The following is a 22,669-nucleotide window of genomic DNA, read 5'->3' as shown; positions in this document are numbered from 1 at the left end:
TTGATGGAGCATTTCCTCGAAATGGCAAACAGGAAGGACAGAAGAAGGATTAGTGGTTAGTGCAACGCTATTACAGCATCAGGAACATGGGTTCAAATCCAGCATTGTCTGTATGGAGTTTGTATGATCTACCCACGTCTACGTGGGTTTACTCCGGGTGCTTTTGTTTCATCTCATCCTCCAAAAATGAACAAGGTTTGTAGGTTAATTGAGTCGGCATGGGCCGGAGGGGTCTGTTATCATGCTGTATCTCTTTTTTAAAAAAAGTGTAGAACAGAAAGGAGTTATTGCATTTTGTAGAAGGGGAGAGGATGGTGAAAGCATTGTTGGACCTAAAGAAGGCAAAAATCAGCACAAAATTTATTTGCCATACTCGATGCACGAAACATTCGTCAGCGATACATTGGGATGATTCTACTGTTTCCAGGCTCTTTGCTGTTCTATCATTGCCTTCTGAGCTGCACTGTTCTCAAGTGGACATGTTTGGGGATTATTGTGACATTAGTTGAAAATTGTACTCAGAATCACGTGGGGAAGAGACAGGAAGTTGCCTGACAAGCTGTCGGACAGCTTGCCTCATGTTGATACTAATCTCCGCAAAATTAACTGACTGCAGTTTTGGTGCAATTGAATGGTTCGTTAGATTATTTAGGAGGCATCTATATTTACTGTTGGTTAATGCTTTAGGTTCATCATCACTCATTAAGGTTTTTTAAATCAGGAATATTCAGTTTAAATTGCCCAACTATTGGGGGGGTTTAGTCCATCACCCTGTGACAGTCCAGGATTGGTAGTTGAAATTAAATATTTATCTCCTTAAATTTCTGCCACCCAGCAACAGACTTTCAATATTCCTTAGTTAAAAGCTGGCAGGTTTATCCCTTGAACTTCACAGGCTTTTAACTTTTGAAGATGCTTCAACACTTTGCATTATATCTGTTTGACACCATTCATCGCCTCCTTGCTCATTATTCAGGACCTCCCTAAATTCTAAACTTAAGTCCCCTCTGCACTGTAGCCCCTGATGCTTGTCTGACTAAGATGGTGTACACTCCAGACCTGTAGTCCGTGCCAATTAGAACCATAGACCATTGCAGCAAAGAAAATCCGGCCATTCAGCCCTTCTCGTCTGAGCTGAACTATTATTTAGCCTCGTCCCACTGACCTGCACCCAGTACATATTCCTCCCATCCATGTGCCTGTCCAAATTTTTCTTAAATTTGAAACTTCAGCTGGTAGCTCGTTCCACACTCCCACTACTCTCTGTGTGAGGGTGTTCCTCTTAAACTTTACCCCTTTAACCCTTAACTCATGTCCTCTGAATCTGAACTCTTAGTTGAGGGGAGGGGGGGAGAGTAGGCACATTTTCCCATTTGTTCATTATTCCTTAATTTCAAGAAATGAGCAAGAGGTATGAGTCAGTGATGGTAGTCCAGCCTGTCATGACTAACTTTATTCAGCCATTTGGCTTTCAAATGGAGATCTGCTCCTGTGAGAACGTGTTGAATTTGTGAACATAACTTGTCATAGCTCCAGTCAGCAATATCAAGCTGGACCTTGATTGTTTCTGCTGAATATGAGGGAGGACCTGTGTGAGGTTGTGTGAAATTTGCACATCTTTCCACAACTCCAGTTTTCTCACACGTCACGTACTGAATGGCAGGTATTGGCCACTGTAGATTGCCCCTGGTGTGGAGTTGAGTGGTAGAATCTGGAGTGAGGGGGTGTTGATGGGGAAGTGAGTGTGTAAATGGTTGCTTGATGACCAGTATGGATGAAGTTGGTGAAAGGGCCCATTTCCATCCCATGATCTTGCAGTTGGGGATTTGATCCCTCTTTGTGTTTGAAACACTGTCATAAGTTTTAGAACTTGAATGTCTTCTGTCTATTTCACTAGTTTCCTCCACCTCTGGTCAGTTGATATGAAAATTGGATCACCAGTAAACTACAACCTTGTGTTTCTGGTGTCCTGCTTTAGGAATGGTGGCACAGTTACCGAAGCAGTTGGTGCATTGCTATTACAGCTCAAACGATCGGGACCAGGGTTCAAATCCCGTGCTGTCTGGAAGGAGTTTGTATGTTCTCCCTGGGTCTGCGTGGGTTTTCCTTGCGTGCTTCAGTTTCTTCCCACCATTCATGCCGGTGGTGAAGGTCAATTGGGTGTAATTAGGCGGCCTGTTACCTATACCTGCTGTATGTCTAAATTTTTTTGAAATGTAATTAATTAAAAATTAAATTTAAAAAAAGTGTGACTTCATTAGTGACTTTTGATAAACGTTATTATCATTAATTACCTTATTCAGAGAAGTCTTCAATGGAATAAAACACAATGCTGAAGAAAATAGAATTGTTCTCAACATTAAATTCCTTAGAATATCCTGGAAGCATCCATCCCAGAATTCCATTGCACAGAAAAGCAATGCTATCCCAAACATGGGAAAAGTTATGCTCTGGAACTATGAAGAGTATAATAAACACGAGGTTACGCATGATACAGTAAAATTGGTTACACGGGTTATATATCACGCCCCAAAAGTTAAATAAATGGGACCCAACAGTATCAGATAGATGTTTTCGCTGTAAGAAGGAAACGGGAACAACAGTACATGCAATTTGGGCACGTGAGAAAGTGGAAAAGTTTTGGGAAGATCTAAATCGGATATTAAATAAAATCACAAAAAAACAACATACCAAAAAATCCAGAGATCTTTCTTCTAAGTAATATAAGAAGTAAAGAATTAGGCCTCAAACTGGATGAAGCGCAAAAAAAGATTTATTATGATAGCCTTAGCTGTAGCAAAAAAATGTATAATGTCAACTTGGAAATCAGAAGAGAGCCTGAGAGTACAGCAATGGTACATGGAAATGAATAAATGTATCCCATTGGGGAAAAAATAACATATAATTTAAAAATAAAGTCACATTATTTGAACAAATTTGGGAACCGTACATGGAACGCAACAGAGAGGGCCTACCACGGACCTCCACCCCCTAAAATGATAGAATGAGAAGAAGGCGAAATGTACTGACCCAGTATGTAAAAGTAGATGACACAATTTTCTTGTTTATTTTCATTGTGTGATGACATTGTTTAATGGGTTTATTATATTGTATATGTTAAATGGGTTTGGAGGGGGAAGGGAAGGTAGGGGGGAAAATGCCACTGTGTATATTTAAGAGGGAAATGTTTGTATGTATTTTGGTTGATATGGTTCACAGTGTGAAAAATAAAAAAATTATTAAAAGAAAAGTAATGCTATCCCATGACACCTGGCATTGATTGTGTGTTGATAACATTGGCTCAGGTGGTAGTTTAATCAGAGAGATGCTGAAATCTCAATGCAACCTTTGTGTTTTTGGTTATATGCACCAAAGGGTTATGAAATAAAGATGTTGAGGCATCAGATTGTAATTAAATCTGTTCACATGTCCTAGGGACACAGCTGGGCAGGAACGGTTTCGGACAATCACGACTGCGTACTACCGAGGGGCTATGGTAAGAAGTCAATGTTACATCAGCTTCGTCCGTTAACTCTCGTGAGTAAGAGATGCAGCCAAAGTAGGCAGTTTGTGTGATGGTGAGCGACCGGTGCTGTGTCTCTTTGTGATGCAGACCTGAGAAGTTTTGCACTTCAGACCGAAACAGTCCCCTTGCACTGCGTGAGGAAGTGAAAATGATGGTGTGGGTATTGATTTCAGGAGGCTGAAGGTTCTGGGTCTTTGATCTGTACAGGGACATAAAAATAGAAACAGGAACAGGTATTCTGCATATTTCTGGGCGACCATTTTACTAGTACAGTCGAGGCTGAATGCTCCCATCGAAGCCACTTTTCTGCGTTAATTGTGTTCCTCTTAATTCCTTTCATCTTGAAAATGTTCAGGCACAGAACCTTCATCGCCCTCTTTAGTGTTTGATATATAGAAATGTCTTCGAGTCTCAGTCTTACTAACTCGTCCGTAATATAAAAAACGGATTTGGAGCAGGCACAAGACGTTTGCTGCTCTGTCCATATTCCATAACCCCATATTCCCACAGTAACCTACCCTAATCCAGCATCTCTACAACTGTCTTAAAAATATTTAGGACTCTGCTCTTGGTGTTCTTCGTTCCATAGGCTCAAACCCCACCCCCCCCCCACCTCAAGAAAAAGATTGCTTTTTCTCTGTCTGAAAAGGTCATTTAAAGATATCATGGCATTATTATTGTGACCCTTTTACAGTGGCAGCTACCCTGGTTCAAATCCACTGTTGCCTGTGTGGTTTGTAGATTCTCCCATGACCACATGGGTTTTCTCCTATATTCCTAAGATGTACAGGGTTGGTGGATTAATTGATCACATGGGTGTATCTGGACAGTGTGGGCTTGTGGGCCAGAAAGGCCGGTTACCATGCTGGATCTTGAATTAAATTTAAAAATCTCGAACAGTGAAGAAGTTGCCACAAAGTTAAGTGGGCAAGAGAATGGTGGATGGAATTTAACTCGGATGAGTGTGATCCGATGGATTTTGGGACTTTTAACCAGGGAAGAACCTACATGTTGCATGACAGGGCTGTGTCTCCTTGATTAGAGAGTCCTTGGGATACAAGTAAATAATTCTCTGGAAGCAGCATCAGGAATTCCAAGTGATTAAAAGATGCAAATGTCTTTGCTTACTTGCATTGCCTGAGGCACTGAGTTCATGATTTTGGGATGTCATGTTACAATTGTACAAAATATTAGGACATTCCCACACTGGGAATGTTGTGTACAATTTGGTCACCACATCAAAGGAAAGATGAGAGTAAGTTAGAGAGGGTGAAGAAGGACGTTTCTTGGCTGGGAGAGCATAAGTTGTAAGAAGAGACGAGATAGGCTGGGGCTGTTTTCCCTGGAGTAATATGATTGAGGAATTTTTAAATTATGAGGGGAAGAGAGGGTAGTGGCTACTTTCTGTGATGGAGATGCCTAAAACTAGAGGGTATGGGTTTAAGGTAACATGTGACAGGGAGGAAGTTTATAGGGGACCTGAAGTGTCTGGAATGAGCTGCGGGAGGAGGTTGGGGAGGGAGGAACAGGAGTAACATTGAAGAGTTATCTGGACATGAGTGGAGCAGAGAAGGATACATAATTAATGCAGGCAACTGGAATCAACATGGAGAGGCATGATGGTCACCAAGAAGGACCCGTTTTTATGCGGTACATTGCTAACCTTGTTCAAGAAATTCTGCAAGGAAAGCTGATAATCACAGACCAGTGAATTTAATGTCTCACTGGAATAACTTCTGAGGGACAGGATTGATCAACATTTTTAAACAATAATTCCCAATTCCAGACTCTCCCATAAGAATCGCATTGTTCCAATATCTGTTCTTTCAGGAACCGTCATGAATCATTCATAAGGGTGAAACAAGAAGAGGTGCAGTAGGCTCTGAAATTCATTGTAATCATAGTTGACCTTCCCCATGCTCTCTCATCTGTGCCAAATCCCCCAGAACCCTTCATTTTTTTCATCTTTCAAAGATTTATGTACTTTCCCTCGTCCTTCCTTCCTTTACCTCCCCCCCCCCCCCCCCCTGCCAAATGATCTAGCCTCCACAAAGAATTTTGGGTGTTCCAACATACCTCAATTTGCAATAACTGCATCCTAATCTTGTAACTATGTCCCCTTGTTTGAAGATTTGAGAAACATCTACCCTCTATCATTCTCAGGATCTTGTATCTTCTAAGTTCTGAATATAGATCTAATTTTTTTTTTAATCCTTTCTTGCTCAACCCCAGTAGATGCAAGCAAAGCTTGTCCAACCTTTCCTCCTGAAATTTCTCATCTTTCTACGCGACCATTTGTTAGATCTTTCCCAACTCTCGTGGCCGATCTCCTGTTGATGGTTTGCTTTCTTGATTTTTGTGTCAAATGTGAATTTCGCAACTATGCCTTCATCCGGATTATTTCCATAGATTGTAAAAAGTTGATACCAGTAGCAGACATAAGCAATAGACATAGTTACATGATTCAGTTATTGCAAATTGAGGTATGTTGGAACACCCAAAATTCTCTGTGGAGGCTAGATCATTTGGGGGTGGGGGGCAAAGGAAGGAAGGAAGGAAGAGGGAAAGTACATAAATCTTTGAAAGATTAAAAAAATGGTTTCTGGGGGATTTGGCACAGATGAGATAGCATGGGGAAGGTCAACTATGATAATAATGAATTTCAGAGCCTACTGTACCTCCTCTTGTTTCACCCTTATGAATGATTCATGATGGTTCCTGAAAGAACAGATATAGGAACGACGCAATTCTTGTGGGAGAGTCTGGAATTGGGAATTATTGTTTAAAAATGTTGATCAATCCAAACCTTTCACTGTGTATATTAATCCTGCCCCTCAGAACCTATTCTGTTATTCAAGAAAGATCATAGCTCAACCATCGTTTACAACCCCTCTTTCTCCTCCTACCCAATGACTCCCTCAATGTGCCTTCAATACATCCAATTAATCTGTGTTCACTGCTCCTTGGTAGATATGTCCAGCACAGAAACGGGCCCCTATGCTGACTATATGATGCCCCCTTTTGCTAATCCATTTAGCACATGTTCCTACACACTTTTCCCATCTTTTTAAAAGTTGTAATTCTATCTGCTTCCACCACTTTCTCTGGCAGCTCATTCCAGACTGGAAAAGCTGGCCACTCAAAACCCCTAACAACATTGCATGGCAGAAAGAAACAACAATAAACTTCCCTCCTAAAAGTGAAATGAAAAAAGCCAACAGAACTCTGATTTTTTTAAAATTATATCTAAAGAGTCTGATGATAAATTCAGTAATTGGGTCCCCACAATGTTTGGAATCTTATGCCAGAATTATAAATTGAATATCAAATCTTTTCTAAACTTAAAGAGAGCATAATATCTTTCAGCCACTGCGTAGGCGGGATGGGACCCTTCCACCTGAGTAGTACAGCACATCTCGCCAAAAGAGAAATAAAAGACAAGATGCAACATTTATTTGGAGTCAACAAAACATCATCTTCTCCCATTGAAACCGAAAAGAGCTACCAAAGGATTTGGTTCTATCTTTATATTAAAGATGAAATTTGGAAAACTTCCTTCCAATACTTTTCAAGATTAGGACAGGACCAAAATATGTGAATTGAAGTGGCCTCATCTCTCTTTCATTTATCACAACACGAATTTACCTCTGGATTGAAATGAGATAGTATGACTTTGGATATAAGCCCTGTGTACAACTTTAAATTGTAATAAACAATGGCGGGCACATAACAACCTAATGTAACATAATAACTAACTGAAAAATTGAATCCCAGATCTCTTCTGATGTAGACAAATTTAAATCCTGTTCCCAAGCATTTTTAATTTTAACTATTAGGCCATACCTTAGGTCAGCCACCCATCAACCTCCTGTGTTCCAATGAGAATAACCCCAGTTTATCCAGCCTCTTGTAACTATAGCCCTCTCTTCTGGGCTACATCCTGGTGAATCTGCACTCTATTGCTGCCACGTCCTTCCTGCAGTATTGTGACTAGAACGGTGGGCAATGCTCCCAAATGCAATAACCAATGTTTTAAACACCTGTAACATGATATCACAACTTGGCCTGAAGAAGGCAAAGGAACCAAATGCTTTTTTCACTTCCCCTAACTGTGTCACCACTTTAAGTGAATTGCATCCAGACTCTCCCACCATCGAAAACATTTTCTCACATCTACTCTATCCAGGCCTTTCAGTATTTAATCAGTTTCAATGATTACTCATTCTTCCAAACTCCAGTGAGTACAATCCCTGAGCCTTCAAACACTCCTCATATGAAAATCCTTTCAGTCCGGGGATCATCCTTTAAACTTCCTCTGAACCCTTTCCAATGCCAACACGTCCTTATGGAGACCAAAACTGCTCACAATATTCTGAGTGTTCTGACCAATGCATCTCAACATCACATCCCTGCTTTTATATTCTCTCCCACTGAAAATGAATGCTGGCATTTCATTTGCCTTCCTTACCACCGACTTGACCTGCAAGTTAACCTTTAGGGAATTTTGCACAAGGTCTCTCAAGTCCCTCTGACCTCGTGCAAAAATATTCCTTCTACAAAAGTGGGTGATCATACACTTCTCTACCCTGTACTCCATCTGCCATTTCCTTGCCCAACTTCCTATCCTGTCTAGTCCTTCTGCAGACTCATTGCTTCCTCAACACTACCTGCCCCTTCCCCAATCCTTGTATTGTCTGCAAACTTGGCCACACCACTATCTAACCTATCATCCAAATAATTGGCATATAACGTGAAAGGGAGTCATCCCACCATTGAGCCTTGCAGAAAACCACTGGTCACTGGCAGCCAACCAGAACAGATCCCTTTTATCCCTACTGCCTGCTTCCTGCCAGTCAGCCAATCTTCTATCCATGCTGGTATCTTTCCTATAATACCACTGGCTCTCATCAGTCTCATCTGTGGCACCCTGTCAAAGACATTTTGAAAATCCAGGTAAAATCGCTCTCGCTCTCGCTCTCGCTCTCGCTCTCTCTTTCTCTCTCTCTCCAGCAGGTTTGTTAGGGAAGGTTTTCCCTTCAGGAAACCATGCTGACTTCAACTTGTGTGCCTCTAAGTTCACTAAAACCTCATCCTTAATAATAGATTCTAATATCTTACATACTACTGAAGTCAGTCTAACGAGCCTATAATTTCCGGTCCTTGGCCTCCCTCCTTTCTTCAAGAGTTTGTAATTTTCCATTCTTCCAGAATCAAAGATCAGCACCATTGCTTCCACAATTTTTTTAGCTACCTCCTTCAAGCCCCCTGGGCTGTAGTTCGTCTCGTCCAGGTATTTATCCACCTTCCAACCTTTCAACTTTCTCAGCACTTTCTCCTTTGTAACCAACTGCACACACTTCTGCCCCTTGACACTCGAACATCTAGCACACAGCAGATGTCTTCCACAGAGAAGACAGATGCAAATTACTTAAGTTTGTCTGCCATTTTTTTGTTTCCTCCCCCCTCCCCCCCCCCACCCATTTCTATCTCCCCAGTGTCATTTTTTCAGCAATCCAATGTCCAACCTTGCCTCTCTTTGGCCCTTTACATATTTAGCTCTGTAGAAACTTTTCATATCCTCTGGCGTTCCTGGCCAACCTACCTTTGAATTTAATCTTTTCTCTCTTGCTTTTTTTAGTTGCCTTTATTGACTCCCAATCCTCTTGCTTCCCATTCATTTTTACCATGTTGTACGCCCTCCTGTACTTTTTTTTTTGCTGTTTTGACCTCCCTTGTCAGCCACAGTTGCCTCATCCTTCTTTCGGAGCACTTCATCCTTGGGATGAATTTGTCCTGTGCCTTCCGAGTTGAGCTCAGAAACTCCTGCCACTGCTGCTCTGCAGTCATCCCTGCTAGTGTTCAGTTCCAATCCAGCTCCTCTCTCGTACATCTGTAGTCCCTTTTATTCCATTGGTATACTAATTTTAGTTTCTCCCTCGGAAACAAATCCCCTATCACAACAGCTCTCCTCCTCTTTAACCCCCACCCCTCCCCTTCTAAACCAAAGGGCCAGGCTCTGTATCAGAGACCTAATCACTACTGCTTGTCCCTGGTATATCATCCTTCTCAAAAATATCCAAAACAGTAGACTTGTTATTGAGGGCAATGGCCACAGGGGTGGTCTGCAGTGACTGCCTATTCCCCTTGCCTCTCCTACCAGTCACCCAGTGATGTGCTCCTGCCTCTTGGATGTGACTTTCTCTTGCCCCGATCTATTGCCCCCTCTGCTATCTGAATGATCTGGAGTTCATCCAGCTCCAGTTCCCTAACACGGTCTGTAAAGAGCTGCATCTGGATGCTCCTCGAGCAGGTGTGGTTATTAGGGATATTTGTGCCATCCCAGATTTCCCACGTCCTGCAAATGGAGGAAACCACTTCCCTGGGTGCCTACCCTGGGTTATTATGGAAAGATCTCACCTGGCCTTGCCTGCAGCATGTCTTCAGCCTCCATTGCCCAAAGCCTCTTAAGCCAAAGCTTCTAAATTTCTGCTCCCACTGGGTGCTCCTCTTGCGCTTCCCTTTTAATTTGCTGCTGGCTCTATAATTTCTGTAATGTGACTCCTCATCAAATTTAAGAACAGTGTATCCCCCTTGATCTTATTTGTCAAGGATGCTGCGTGACCTGCTGAGTTCCTCAAGCACTTTTGTGTTTTGCTCCAGTTCTCTGACAACCTACTGACTTCTTGTTTACCAATGTAAATTGTCACGTTGTTTGTTATGCAGGCCATAATGTCTGTTTGCGATTTTTCATGCAGTTACGATTTTAACACTTTGTTTCTCTGGCAGGGCATTATGTTAGTGTACGACATCACTAACGAAAAGTCCTTTGATAATATCAAGAATTGGATCCGGAATATTGAGGAGGTATGTTTTAGCAACCTCTTAGGCTTCCAGTTAGACAGAAAGCACCATTTTCAATCTTGGCTGAAAGATTACACGTTGGCCTCTGAGAGGTCATGGCTTTAATTCCTGTTATTTTTGGAAAAGGAAGCCCGGGCACGGAGCTCAGTGCTTTATCACTGCAGTATGTCTTCTCAGCTTGTTCGGTCTGCCACATCATCAAGGTAATGACATCGCCATCTTTGTCAGGTGGATACCAAATTAGCTCTGGAAAGAGTTAGTTGGTGGAGGGATATTGTTCAGGTCACAGGCCTGTGTCCAGTGACTCACTGGGTGATGGCTCCCTTGTTGTTTGTTGTCAGTGTCAACAATTTGGATGAGAATGTCAGTGGCATGGTTTGTAGGTGACACCAACATTGGTTGTGTGGTGAACTGTGAGGAAGATTGTCTGAGATCGAGGTCAAGTGGGGACGTTGGCCAAGAAAGGACAGTGTGAAATGATGCATTTTTGAAGTTTAACCAGGGCTGGACTTGCACTGTAAATGAAAGGATCTAGGGAGTGCTGTTGGACAGGGATGCAAATATTTAGCTCCTCTAAAAACGGCTGGTGAAGAAGACGTGGAGATTTGCTGTCATCATTTGGGAGAAAGGCCATCATGTTCCTGTACAAGATGCTGGGGAGAGTACAGTTGGTGTTTTGTGCATAGTTCTGGTCACCACACAATCAAAAGGATGTGAAGAAGCTGGAGATGTGAAAATGGTGCTGATACAAGGACATGAGTTATCGGTGGGGGGGACTGCATTGGCTGGGACTATTTTCCCTGGAGCAAAGGAGGCTGAGCGTGACCTTATCATGGTACAGATATAGTGAACCGTCACAATGTTTCTCAGAGAGAGGCAATCTAAAACTAAAGGGCATAGATTTAAGGTGAAGGGAAATAGATTTTAATGGGGTGGAAGAGGCAACAGTGGGTTTGTGGAAGGAGCTGCCAAAGGAAGTAGGGATGGGTACAATTGCAACATTTAAAAGACATTTGGACGCTTGGAATGGTTTAGAAGGATGTGGGCAAATGGGATCAGCTCTGAAAGGAACCGTTGACATTGGGCGAAAGACCTGGTTTCTGCACTGTGTAATGCTGACTTGATAGGAATGCAAGAAATCATTCAAAAATGAGCACAAGTTTTACTAGTGTCCAAGCTAAGAATTTACCAACCAAAGAAATTAAAGATTTATTATATGTTTTTTGCCATGGATCTTGGATTCACAGCATGGAATCAAGTCTGTTTCAACCCAGTAAAAACATGCACCTGAACATAGGAAGTGGGAGTAGGAACAGGCCATTCAACCATCTGATTTGTAACTTCAATTCCTCACTCTCACCTTCAATGGGGACCTTTCACCCTCTCGATTATAAAGTATCTCTCTACCCTCCCTTAAAAGCATTCATTGATGTTGTGTTCAAGAGTAGGTTCGATGGCTTCCAAGAGAATCAAGGCTGGACACATGTTATTAACAAACAGTCTTTATTTTACACTCAGTGGAAATCACAAAAGGGTGCACACACTCACAGACTAATCTCGAATAATACACAAATAACTACATATCGGGTACAAATAAAGTGCTGCTAAACATTCTCGACTCCTGATTGGGGACACGAAGGTAAAACACACAATACTCACCATCCCTCTCTATCTCTAGCAATCACAACACATTAATAAACAGTAAAAAAAAATTAAAAAGTTACAATTAACAAGTATACAAATGAGCCTGGTCTCCAGCATTGGCCACAGCTCAGGATCTAGGACGGGCCCTCTGGAGTCAGCCCTCTGGAGCTGCCTGTGGCCTGCAGCCTGGAGCTCCACGTGCTGCTTTTTCAATGCAGGGGCCGTCCACCTGATCTGTGAGGACCAATCACACATCAGCCACACTTGCAGGCAGATCTCACCATTGATTGGCACCTGGAGGACCAATCACACGGCAGCTGCAAGGGCCAATCACGCAGCAGCCTCACGGGTGGCCAGATCTAACCCTTGATTGGCAGGTGAGGTGACTTCTGACTAGATTCCAGCCAGAGAGGTTCCACGATCCTCCGCAATCCACATTTCGACTGGTTTCAAGCAGAGAGGTCACGCGTCCTTCCACAATCTACACTACAAATGACTCTGCTTCCATTACTTTTTTCAGATGGGGGGGGGGGGTGTTTTGCCTTGATTCTAGCAAAATCCGAATTTATTGTCATGAACATGTCACAAAATATCCGATCTCATTTCCTTTGCATTCCACAATTAAATCTGGGTCACTACTCTCCCAGCAATACTTTCTACACCTAACTTCTTGAAGAATATTTTCCTTGCATTAGCTTTGGATTTGTCAATCATCTTCATTTAAGTGTCCCCTAGATTCTGACATTTCTCGCAATGGGTTTGGTTGTTCCTGATCTATACTGTCTGTATGATTCATGATTCTAATAACTAAATTACTTCCCAAAACAACCTCCTCTCCCCACAAGGAGACTTCTCTAGCCTGTCCATATAACTAAACGTTCCTCATTCTCTGAATCATTCTGGTAAATCAATACTGAATTCCCTGCAAAGATGTTATTTTTACTGAGATTTGTGCCTCAGCACTGGAGACCGTACTCCAATTGTCAACGAACTACTGTGTTACGAAGAGAAAGAATTACTGAAGGATCTCAGCAGGTCAGACAGACCCATAGAACATTACAGCACTGAATCAGGCACTCTTGCCAAACAATTCTGCCTCGCCCCATTGACCTGCACCCAGACTATACCCCTCCCATCGATGTACTAGTCCTAATTTTTTCTTGAATGTTAAAATTGAGCCCACCATTTTAGCTGGAAGCTCCTTCCACACTCTCACCACTCTTGATTTGAACAATCTGACCTGAAACACTGACCGACCATTATACCCACGGATGCTGTCTGACCAGCTGAATTCCTACAGCATTGCTCAAGATTTCAGCATTTCCAGCTTTTATGTTTCACTAGTACAGTAAATTCCCCTGGTATCCAGAACCTATGGAGGATTGGTAGCTGCTGAGCAAGTGAATTTGCCAGTTGCTTGAGATTGCGTGTTGTGTGGATTGCTGAACTGACCGCTAGGGGCACCAGTTTTTAAACTTTTGTGTTTTTTTTTTAACTTTTTTCTGCAGTTTTTTTTTTGCTGGTTGCTTGAATTCCAGATAACAGGGATTTTACTATATGTTGCAAAGATTCATTGTCATTTCCAAGCTCTTCTACTTTATACTCATAAAATTATGTCAGGTCAGCTTTAATAATTTTCTTGGTCTGTCCATATACCTCCACAGTGCTGTTCTAGTAGCGTCTGTCATTTACAATGCCTCTTTGCTTTTATTTTTTATACCAGCACTATTTTTTGAAGTTTTAAAATGTCACCTGCCACTTACCTGTCCATTGGACCAGTATGTCTCCTTGAAGGTATTGCTGTCCTCTCAGAAGTGGCCTAATTAGTGGCACTGCTAATTCCGGAGTACTACTCTGTGATAGCCAAGATGCTGCCCGGGTGGTTCACTTTCCAATAATGTGTCCGTCCTCTTCAGTGAGGATCCTGAGAGGAACCCAGGAGATTGAAGACAGAGACATTATATGGACCTTTGACAAATTTCTGGATGGCGGGATTGTTCAGAAAGTCAGATCGCATAGGATCCAGGGTGAACTGGCCAATTGGATTCAGAACTGGTTTGATAGCAGGAGTCAGAGGATGGTTGTGGAGGGTTGTTTATTCAGTTTGGAAATCTATGACCAATACTGTGCCACAGGGATCATCAATGTTAATGATTTGGATGGCAATGTATTTAGTATGGTGAGTAAGTTTGTGGATGACACCAAAATTGGACAGTGAGAAAGGTTGTATGTAATTATATCTCAGATTAGTACGAGGTGATCCACTTTGGTCATTGAAACAAATGGTAAAACCCTAGTGAGTCCGCACTTGAAGTACCGTGTGAGGTGCTGGTCACCCAGCTAGGACCAATGCCATTCAGCTGAAAATGGTGCAGAAATTATTCATAATGTTGCCAGAACCAGTGGGTTTGAATTTTAGAGAGGCTCGATAAGTTGGACTTTTCTCCCTGGAGTGCAGGAGGCTGAGGAGTGAAGTTATAATAAAATAATGAGAGACGTGTGGTGAAAGGGCACTTCCTTTGTTTTTCCCAGGGTAGAGGATTCTAAAACTAGAGCCATAGATTTAACCATATAAACGTACTGTTTACAGCGTGGAAACAGGCCATATCGGCCCTATGAGTCCACGCTAGTTCACTTGAACAACTCCACTAGCTCCCCTCCCCCGCCCCCCCACTCTCTGCCCGTAACCCTCCAGCCCCCTCATATCCATGACACATCCAACCTTCTGTTAAATGACAGAAAGGACCCTGCCGCAACTATCTCCTCTGGAAGATCATTCCATTCTGCCACCACTCGCTGAGTAAAGAAGCATCCTCTAACATTTTTTCTAAAGTTTTGCCTTCTTACCTGTAACTTATGCCCTCTTGTTCCAACCTCCCCTGCCCTCAGGGGAAAGAGTCTACTCAGGTCTATTCCCTTCATAATTTTAAAATCCCCTCTCAACCGTCTACATTCCATTGAATAAAGTTCCAGTCTCCTTAATCTTTCTCTGTACTCTAGATGTTGTAAGCCAGGCAACATCCTTGTAAATCTTCTCTCCACCTTATCTACATCCTTCCTATAATTTGGAGTCCAGAATTGAACAGAATACTCCAAACCTGGACTCACCAATAAACAGTTGTAGGTGAGGGGGAAAAAAATTTATATGGGACCTGAGGGGCACCTTCTTCACAGGATATGTGAAAAGAGCCACCAGAGGCAGTGATTGAATCGGGTGCAGTTGCAACACTTTAAAGGCATTTGGACAGGTACATGGACAGAAGTTTGGAGGGATATGAGATGAACGCAGGCAAATGGGGCAAGATTTGGTGGAACTCTTGGTTGTTGTGGACAAGCTGGGCCAAAGATCTGGTTTTTGTGCTGTACAGCTTTATATTTTAAAAAAAATGAAGTGTAACACTCATTAATGAAGATCAAAAGGTCTCCTGAACACTTGATAAGAAACAAAACAACTGTCAAAGGCTCGAAATAAGTGTGCGATCTTGGGTAACAATGATCCCGCTGATAATGATAACTAATGGGGGGGGGGGGGGGGGGGGGAGGAAAAACACAAGGCCGATGCAAGCAAAGTGGATTCTATTTGCATTGAAAATGTCTCCTGTTGCTGGCATCTTGCATGCTACGTGAAAATAAATAACAACCAGGTTGATCGTTATGTGCAAAATAATTGTCATGTGGAATAAATGCATTCCTGGCACATTACAAGGTCACTTCTCAGGTAATTATTCCGGATGTGATTGCCATAATTTTTTCTTTGTTCCAGATGATGCTATTGATAAAATATCTCTATTCACAGCAGATCATACTTTGTTTTTCAGACTTCCTGTGCAGACCAGCACAGCACATAATCAAACTAGCAATTTAAAACTGTTTCTAATGATGCAAATACAGATTCAATTGGTATAAACTCCAATTCACAACATGGTAGAAATGTCCTGCAAAGTGAGTTCAGGGAGTTGGGTGTGAGGTTAAAAGAAAGGACTCCAGGTTTGGGCTCTCACATGCTCATGGGGCTAGAAATAGGAGGATAATGCATTTTTAACACCTGGCTAAAAAGGTGCAGGGGGGAAGGCTTCAGATATTTGGATCATTGGACTTTCTTCCATCAAAGGTGGGACGGTTTGCCATCCTTGCAGGAATGTCCGCCAGTGCTGCTCTAGGGGTTTAAACTAGATTTGCAGCAGGTTGGGAACCAGAGTGCCAGAGCAGACAGTAGAGCGGATGTGCAAAAAGATGTTAAGTCTGTAGATGAGATATGGGACCCATTCATGGACTATTATCATAATTTGATTACTTAGGCAGGGTGCTCTGGGGGTTTTCTATCCGATGTCTGAGAGCCGATACTCTATTCTTTACAATTTATTTGCTGGTGATCATGTTTAGTGGGAGGGGTAAGATTAGTACCGGGGGGGGGGGGGGGGGGGGTCCATTTTTTTCCCTGCCAAGAAATTGCAGTCCAGTAAGCCTGACATCAGTAGTGAGTATGTTGTTAGAAAGGATTGTAAGAGATCAGATCCACATGCATTTGGATAGATAGAGACTGATTAGGGATAGTCAAAATGGTGTTGTGCATGGTAGATCACATCTAACCAATCTTGAGTTCTTTTGAGTGTGACAGACTTGTCCAGGCCCCCGTGCAAGTGGTCCCTAAGCATCCTCCAGATTTCTGCTCTCTATTTCCTAAGAACATCTGTTCCCAATTTACTCTTCCCAGCTCCTGTCTCATCCCATTGTAATTAGCCTTTCCCCAATTAAACACTTTCTCATTTTGTCTACTCCTATTCTTCTCCATGGCTATGCTAAAGGAGTTGTGTTCACTGTCTTCATAATGCTCATACACCAAGTGGTCTGTCACCAGGTTCATTGCCCGGTACATCTGCCAGGGCAGATGATGGATGCAGGTTCATTTTCGACATGCAAGATAAGATTAGATGGGAGGAATATGGTCCAAGTGCAGGTCAATGGGATGAGGCATAAATAGTTTGTCACAGACCAGATGGGCAAAGGGCATGTTGTTTGCTGTCGTATTGTATGGGTTTAATTTCTGGCCATATTTGAGGGGGGGCAGATCTCACAGAGCGCTCTCCCTCTCTCTGGGAATTTTCAGTGACATGATTTCAATCCTGATCGCTGATGCCTGTGGGTTTGACATGTTCTTTGTGACGCTGGATCTGCTCCAGTTTCTTCCCACGTCTCAGATGCTAGTCTAATTGTCCACTCTAAATCACCCGCGGTGAATGATAGAATCTGGGAGAGTTGATGGGAACACAGAGAATGAAATCACTTGTGGTAGGATTGGTATAAATGGTCAGTGCAGATTCACTCTGCTGAGACTGCTCCTTGCTGTACTTTGTATGATCTAACAGGTCACAGCATGGTGCATACCTCCAAACGCCCTTTGCTGGTAAAACTTGGTGACCTGGTGTCTTCTTGCCATAAACTATTCATTAGTAGTATGCTGACAAACCTAACTTCTGCACTTTGTAGGCACCACATGGGGATATTTTCGATGTTAACCTGCAGATGCAGATCCCTCCTTTCCTGTGGGAAAGCTGAAAGCCCAATAACCAGTCGTTTTGCAGTTAGGTACAAGAACTATGTTGTCAAGCTGGAGAAGAGGTTGCCAGGACTCTGAGGCCTGAGCTACAGGGAGAAGTTGAGCCGGCTGGGGTTCTATCCTTGGAACTCAGGAGGATGAGGGGTGATCACGTCGAGGTGTACAAGATCATTAGACTGGGTGAAAAGTCTTTTGCCCAGAGTAGGGAATCATTAACCAGAGGCCATAGGTTTAAGGTGAGAGGGTAAGATATTTAACAGCAATATGAGGGGTAACCTTTTTTTAAACACTGAGTGTGGTGGGTGAGTGGAATGGGCTACAGGAGAAGGTGGTTGACACGGGTCTGCAATGTTTTGAGAAAAAAATTGGACAGTTACCAGGATAAAATGGGTTCAGGGTCATATGAGCCAAACACAGCCAGGTGGGTGAGCTATTTTGATTGGAGTGGGCACGTTGACCAGAAGGGCTTGTTTCCACACTATCTGACTTTGTAAACAGCGCTGTGTGGAAAATCGTGGAAGGAGAAGAAAAAGTTTAATTTTATAGTTAAGGTGTGTGTGTCCTTTAGGTGAATGGGTTGTCAAAATCCCTGTATAAAAACAAGTAATTTGGCCTATTGAAACTGTCATCCTGACATCTGTATAACAAAAATGCTTGTTAAAGTAGATACTGTGTGGGGATGTCAAAGCATCATAAATTTTGTCATGACGTTTTAGTTTTCATTCTTTGCTTGTGTTTTGTCCTCAGCATGCCTCAGCTGATGTCGAGAAAATGATCCTCGGGAACAAGTGTGATGTAAATGAGAAAAGACAAGTCAGCAAAGAACGTGGAGAGAAGGTATGAGGCCACTGCTGCCTTGTTTGGGAAATGAGGGCTTTAGGTTTAATTCTCTCAGTGACACAGCACTCCTGGGAGCAGTCTTGAATTTTTTTTAAATGTTTTGCCCACAATAAAATATATTTGACCAAGAGTGGCCCCAACATGGTCACTTGATTTGAATCCTGTAGCAATTCCCAAATTAACTCCACAGCTTTGTCTGGATTCTTTGGAGATGGACAGTGATAAGTCAAGGCCACAAATATTTTTGTTGCAAATCACCATGTGAAGCAGTAATTATGATTAGATTTACCTTTTTTAAAAGCCAGTACCATTTTTCATGTGCACTTAACATCGAACTAATAAGTATGCCATATCTTAACAGCTTACTGACTGTTGTCATTGCCCTCAGAGCTAGATCTTGGCTGATGATGCAGACTTTGGAGCTGATTGCTAATCTTGATTTGGCTTTAAATTCAAAGTTCAGATTTGACAGAGCTTAAAAGTAACATCACATAAAACCCTGAGATTCTTTTTTCTTGCGGGCCAGGCAGAATTTCTACTCTTTGGTAGTGTAAACTGTACTCAAGAAAAAATGTGTATACAAAAGAAAGAAATATAACAATCTACAATTCAGAAAAGTAAATATTCAGTTACAAATAATGTGTAAAATGTCCTTAAATGAGTCTCGGGTGTTTGTTGTTTGGGAGCCTGATGGTGGAGGGGTAGCTACTGTTTCTGAACCTGGTAGTACAAGTCTTATGGCACCTATACCCCTTTCCCGATGGCAGCAGTGAGAACAGAGCATGACCTGGATGGTGTGATCTTGGATGATTGCTGCTAATCTCTGACAGTGGCATTCCATGTAGATTTTCTCATTGCTGGGGAGAGTTTTGCCTGTGATGTGCTGGGCATTGTCCAATACCTTTTGCGGGGCTTTCTGCTCAGATAATTCCTGCTCCCATATCAGGCTATGAAGCAGCTGATCACCACTTTCCTCTCCACATCTGTAGAAGTTTGCCAAGGCTTGTGACGACATTACCAAACTCCTCAAACTCCTGAGGAAGTAGAGGTGCTGATGTGGTTTCTTCATGATGACATCAGTGTGTTGGGTCCAGGAAAGGTGCTCTGAGATGGTGACTCTCAGGAATTTAAAATTTGTTAGTGGTGAGTCTTGGCAGTTCTTGACAGTACATATGTAATTTCCTCATTTCCAGGAACTAATGAATAGCTTCATATCATTCAGTTGAAAGGTTGACCCAGGAGGCAGCCAACTCATCTGTCACACAGCCTCTCTGCTTAATTCTTGTTTTCTGTCTTCATTCACAGATGTCAGCATCACTGATAAAATCAGCCTAATTCTGTTTGTCTACACTTCCTGTATCCTTTGAAACTTTCCTTCAAAGTTAATGTTGATTAGTCCTTGTGGCAGCACATTTCAAGTCCTAAGAACATTTTGCATGCAAACATTTCTCCAGACCTCCCATGAAACTTTCTATTTATTCCCCCAACTTTCCTGATGCTAAAAATGACAGGTTTTTTAAGTTATTGGACTCTATATTAGGTAACTAAATCCTGATCATAATAACTGGGAGACCATAGCTAATTGGAGAGTTTTCAGGTGCATTTAACAGGACCCAATAGAGTCATAAAGACAAGGGAGAGGGTTGTAGAAATTTCAAGTTGACTGCACAAAAGGAGGCAGTTTATTCAATGTCCATACTGCTCAGATCTGCAGCTCTGTGCATTAATCCTCTTTCCCGTCTCTTGCGAATTACAATTTATCTGGGCACAAATGAGAGGAGGATTTCTGGCAGTGAGACAGCTTCCAATGCTTTTGGAATGAAATTTATCTCAAATGATTCTTCAAATTTTTTTTTAGCCTGTCTGCTAAGGGAAATTAGCAGTGCAACCTATCAAAAAAATGTTATAGCTCCCCTCAGTCAAAAAACTGCCCTGTTAATCTCTCCTCACAACTATATTGACAAGCCTTGATTTCTTTATAAATGCCATCAGGACCCTCTCCACTGTTAGCATATCTTTCCATGCCACATACATACTACTGTAGTTCTGACCTAACCATTAGGTTGTACAAGTCTAGTATGATTTGTAGCTGTGGACTCTGGGATCATCCGCTTCATCCCAACATTCATCAATTTTATCTGTCTCATTGCTCAGGACCAGATCTAAGATGGCAAGCTCCCTTGTAGGTTCAGTAACATGCTGTTCAAGAAAGCTATCGCAGATTACATTTTAAGTCCTCTTCAAAACTGACTTGATTCACCCAAGAGGTTCACCCATGACAACTACATTTCATTCTTGCATGAATATGATATTTCTTGGTTTACTGCCTATCCCAGTTCAATATTATTTTTTAGTGACATAAAGACCGCTTGCACCAGTGATTTTTTTTTTTCTTTTACTATTCCTAATCTCTCCCCAAAAGGATTCAACATTCTGCTCCTTGGATCTCTCCATTGCCTTGATATCATCCTTAATCAAGTGTGCTACCCCACCTTCCTTACATTCCTGTTTATCCTTACCTGATAACCTTGGACATTTAATTTCCAAATCCTCTCCATCCAAGAACCACATTCTGTAGCATCCCTTTTGTACTGATTTGTGCCACAAGTTCACTTATAGTGTTTCAGTATGGATCTGAGCAGCCACATGGGTCCATTCCAATTCACCTATTGCAGCAACAGATCTCACTGGCTGTATACAAAGCCCTGGAGCACCTGGACAGCAAAGATGCATACATCAGGATGCTCTTTATAGGCTATAGTTTAGCATTTAACGCCATCATCCCCTCAAAACTGATAAGCAGACTTTAAGACCTGAGATTCAACACACCACTGTGTAATTGGGTCCTGGATTTCCTCACCTCCAGACCACAATCAGTGAGCATTGGCAAGAATATCTCCACAATCTCCATCGGTACTGGAACACCACAGGACTACGTTCTTAGCCCCCTGCTCTACTCACTTTACACCTTTGACTGGCCCAGAATGACAACACCATTGACAAATTCGCTGATGATACCACAGTACTGGATTATATAAAAAGGGTCGATGAGTCAGCACACAGGAGGGAGATTGAAAACTTGGCTGAATGGTGCACCAACAACAACCTCGCACTCAATGCCACCAAATCTAAGGAAGTGATTGTTGACTTCAGGAAGGGAAAACCAGGAGTGTTTGTTGGGGGGTCAGATGTGGAGAGGGTGAGCAAATTCAAGTTTTTGGGCATCACTATCTCAGAGGATCTTTCTTGAGCCAACACATTGATTCTTCGTGAAGAAAGCACGTCAGGGCCTCTACTTCCTTATGAGTTTGCAAAGGTTTGGTATAACATTGGAAACCCTGGCAAATTTCTACAGAGATGTGGTGGAAAGTGTGCTGACCGGCAGCATCACAGTCTGGTATTGGGACACCAATACCCCTGTGTGTAAAGCTCTGCAAAGGGTAGTGGACACAGCCCAGGTCATCACAGGCAAATGCCTTCCCACCATCGAGAACATCTACAGGGAACGCTGCCGTTGGAGAGCAGCAGCAATCATGGAATCCTCACCACCCAGCACTGTTCTCGCTGCTGCCATCAGGAAAGGGGTGTTGGTGCCACAAGACTCACACCACCAGGATTCAGGAATAGTTGCTGCCCCTCCACCATCAGACTCCTCGACGACAAACTCAATCAGGGACTCTTACTTTTGCACTTTATTGTTTGATTTTTTTTCTCTTCTCTGTATTATACAGTCAGTTGTTTTTATTTACAGGTGTACAGTTTTTTTTTGCATGACCAATAAATGGGCATTTCTGCCTGGCATTCAGGAAAGAGAACCTCAGGGTTGTATGTGATCTTGTGTTATGTACTGACAATAAATCTGAAATATCATAGGCATTCAGATAATGTGCTGATTAATTCACTGTCATTTTAGAATAAAGGGATCTGTCTTGTACATTTAACTTTCCAGTACTCCACTCTTTTCTCTAACTTTGGGTTTGGTCTCTGCATTGCTTCCCTCTGTCTTTTTGACTGGATTTCCATCCCCTTGCCATATTAGTTTAAGCCCTATCCAACCGCACTGACAAACAATCCCCCATTGATCCTGGTCATGCCCACGCGTAGACTAATTGGTTTGTTCTGGTCCAACCTCCCCAGAACCAGTTCCATTGCCCCAGAAATCTGAAACCCTTCCTCCTGCACTGCTGCTTGAGCCATGTATTCATCCCAACTTTCCTGCTATGTTTACTCTGACCATGCGG

The 22,669-nt window shown here is 42.4% G+C and overlaps 1 protein-coding gene across 1 annotated transcript in view; it reads left to right on the top strand.

The window, feature by feature from the left end:
- Window positions 1-3,439: 3,439 nt before the first annotated feature.
- LOC138758872 (ras-related protein Rab-8A) overlaps window positions 3,440-22,669 on the top strand; it is a 32,659-nt gene continuing 13,429 nt past the window's right edge. The window contains exons 1-3 of the mRNA XM_069928381.1: window positions 3,440-3,496; window positions 10,313-10,390; window positions 18,336-18,425. Coding sequence (XP_069784482.1) covers window positions 3,494-3,496; window positions 10,313-10,390; window positions 18,336-18,425 — 171 coding nt within the window. The 5' untranslated portion in view covers window positions 3,440-3,493. The remainder of the gene's footprint in view (window positions 3,497-10,312; window positions 10,391-18,335; window positions 18,426-22,669) is intronic.

Source organism: Narcine bancroftii, chromosome 3, assembly GCF_036971445.1.
Source record: "Narcine bancroftii isolate sNarBan1 chromosome 3, sNarBan1.hap1, whole genome shotgun sequence".
NCBI classification, from domain to species: domain Eukaryota; kingdom Metazoa; phylum Chordata; class Chondrichthyes; order Torpediniformes; family Narcinidae; genus Narcine; species Narcine bancroftii.
Note: the sequence above shows the minus strand (reverse complement) of the source record. Positions and strands in the feature narration are given on the sequence as shown.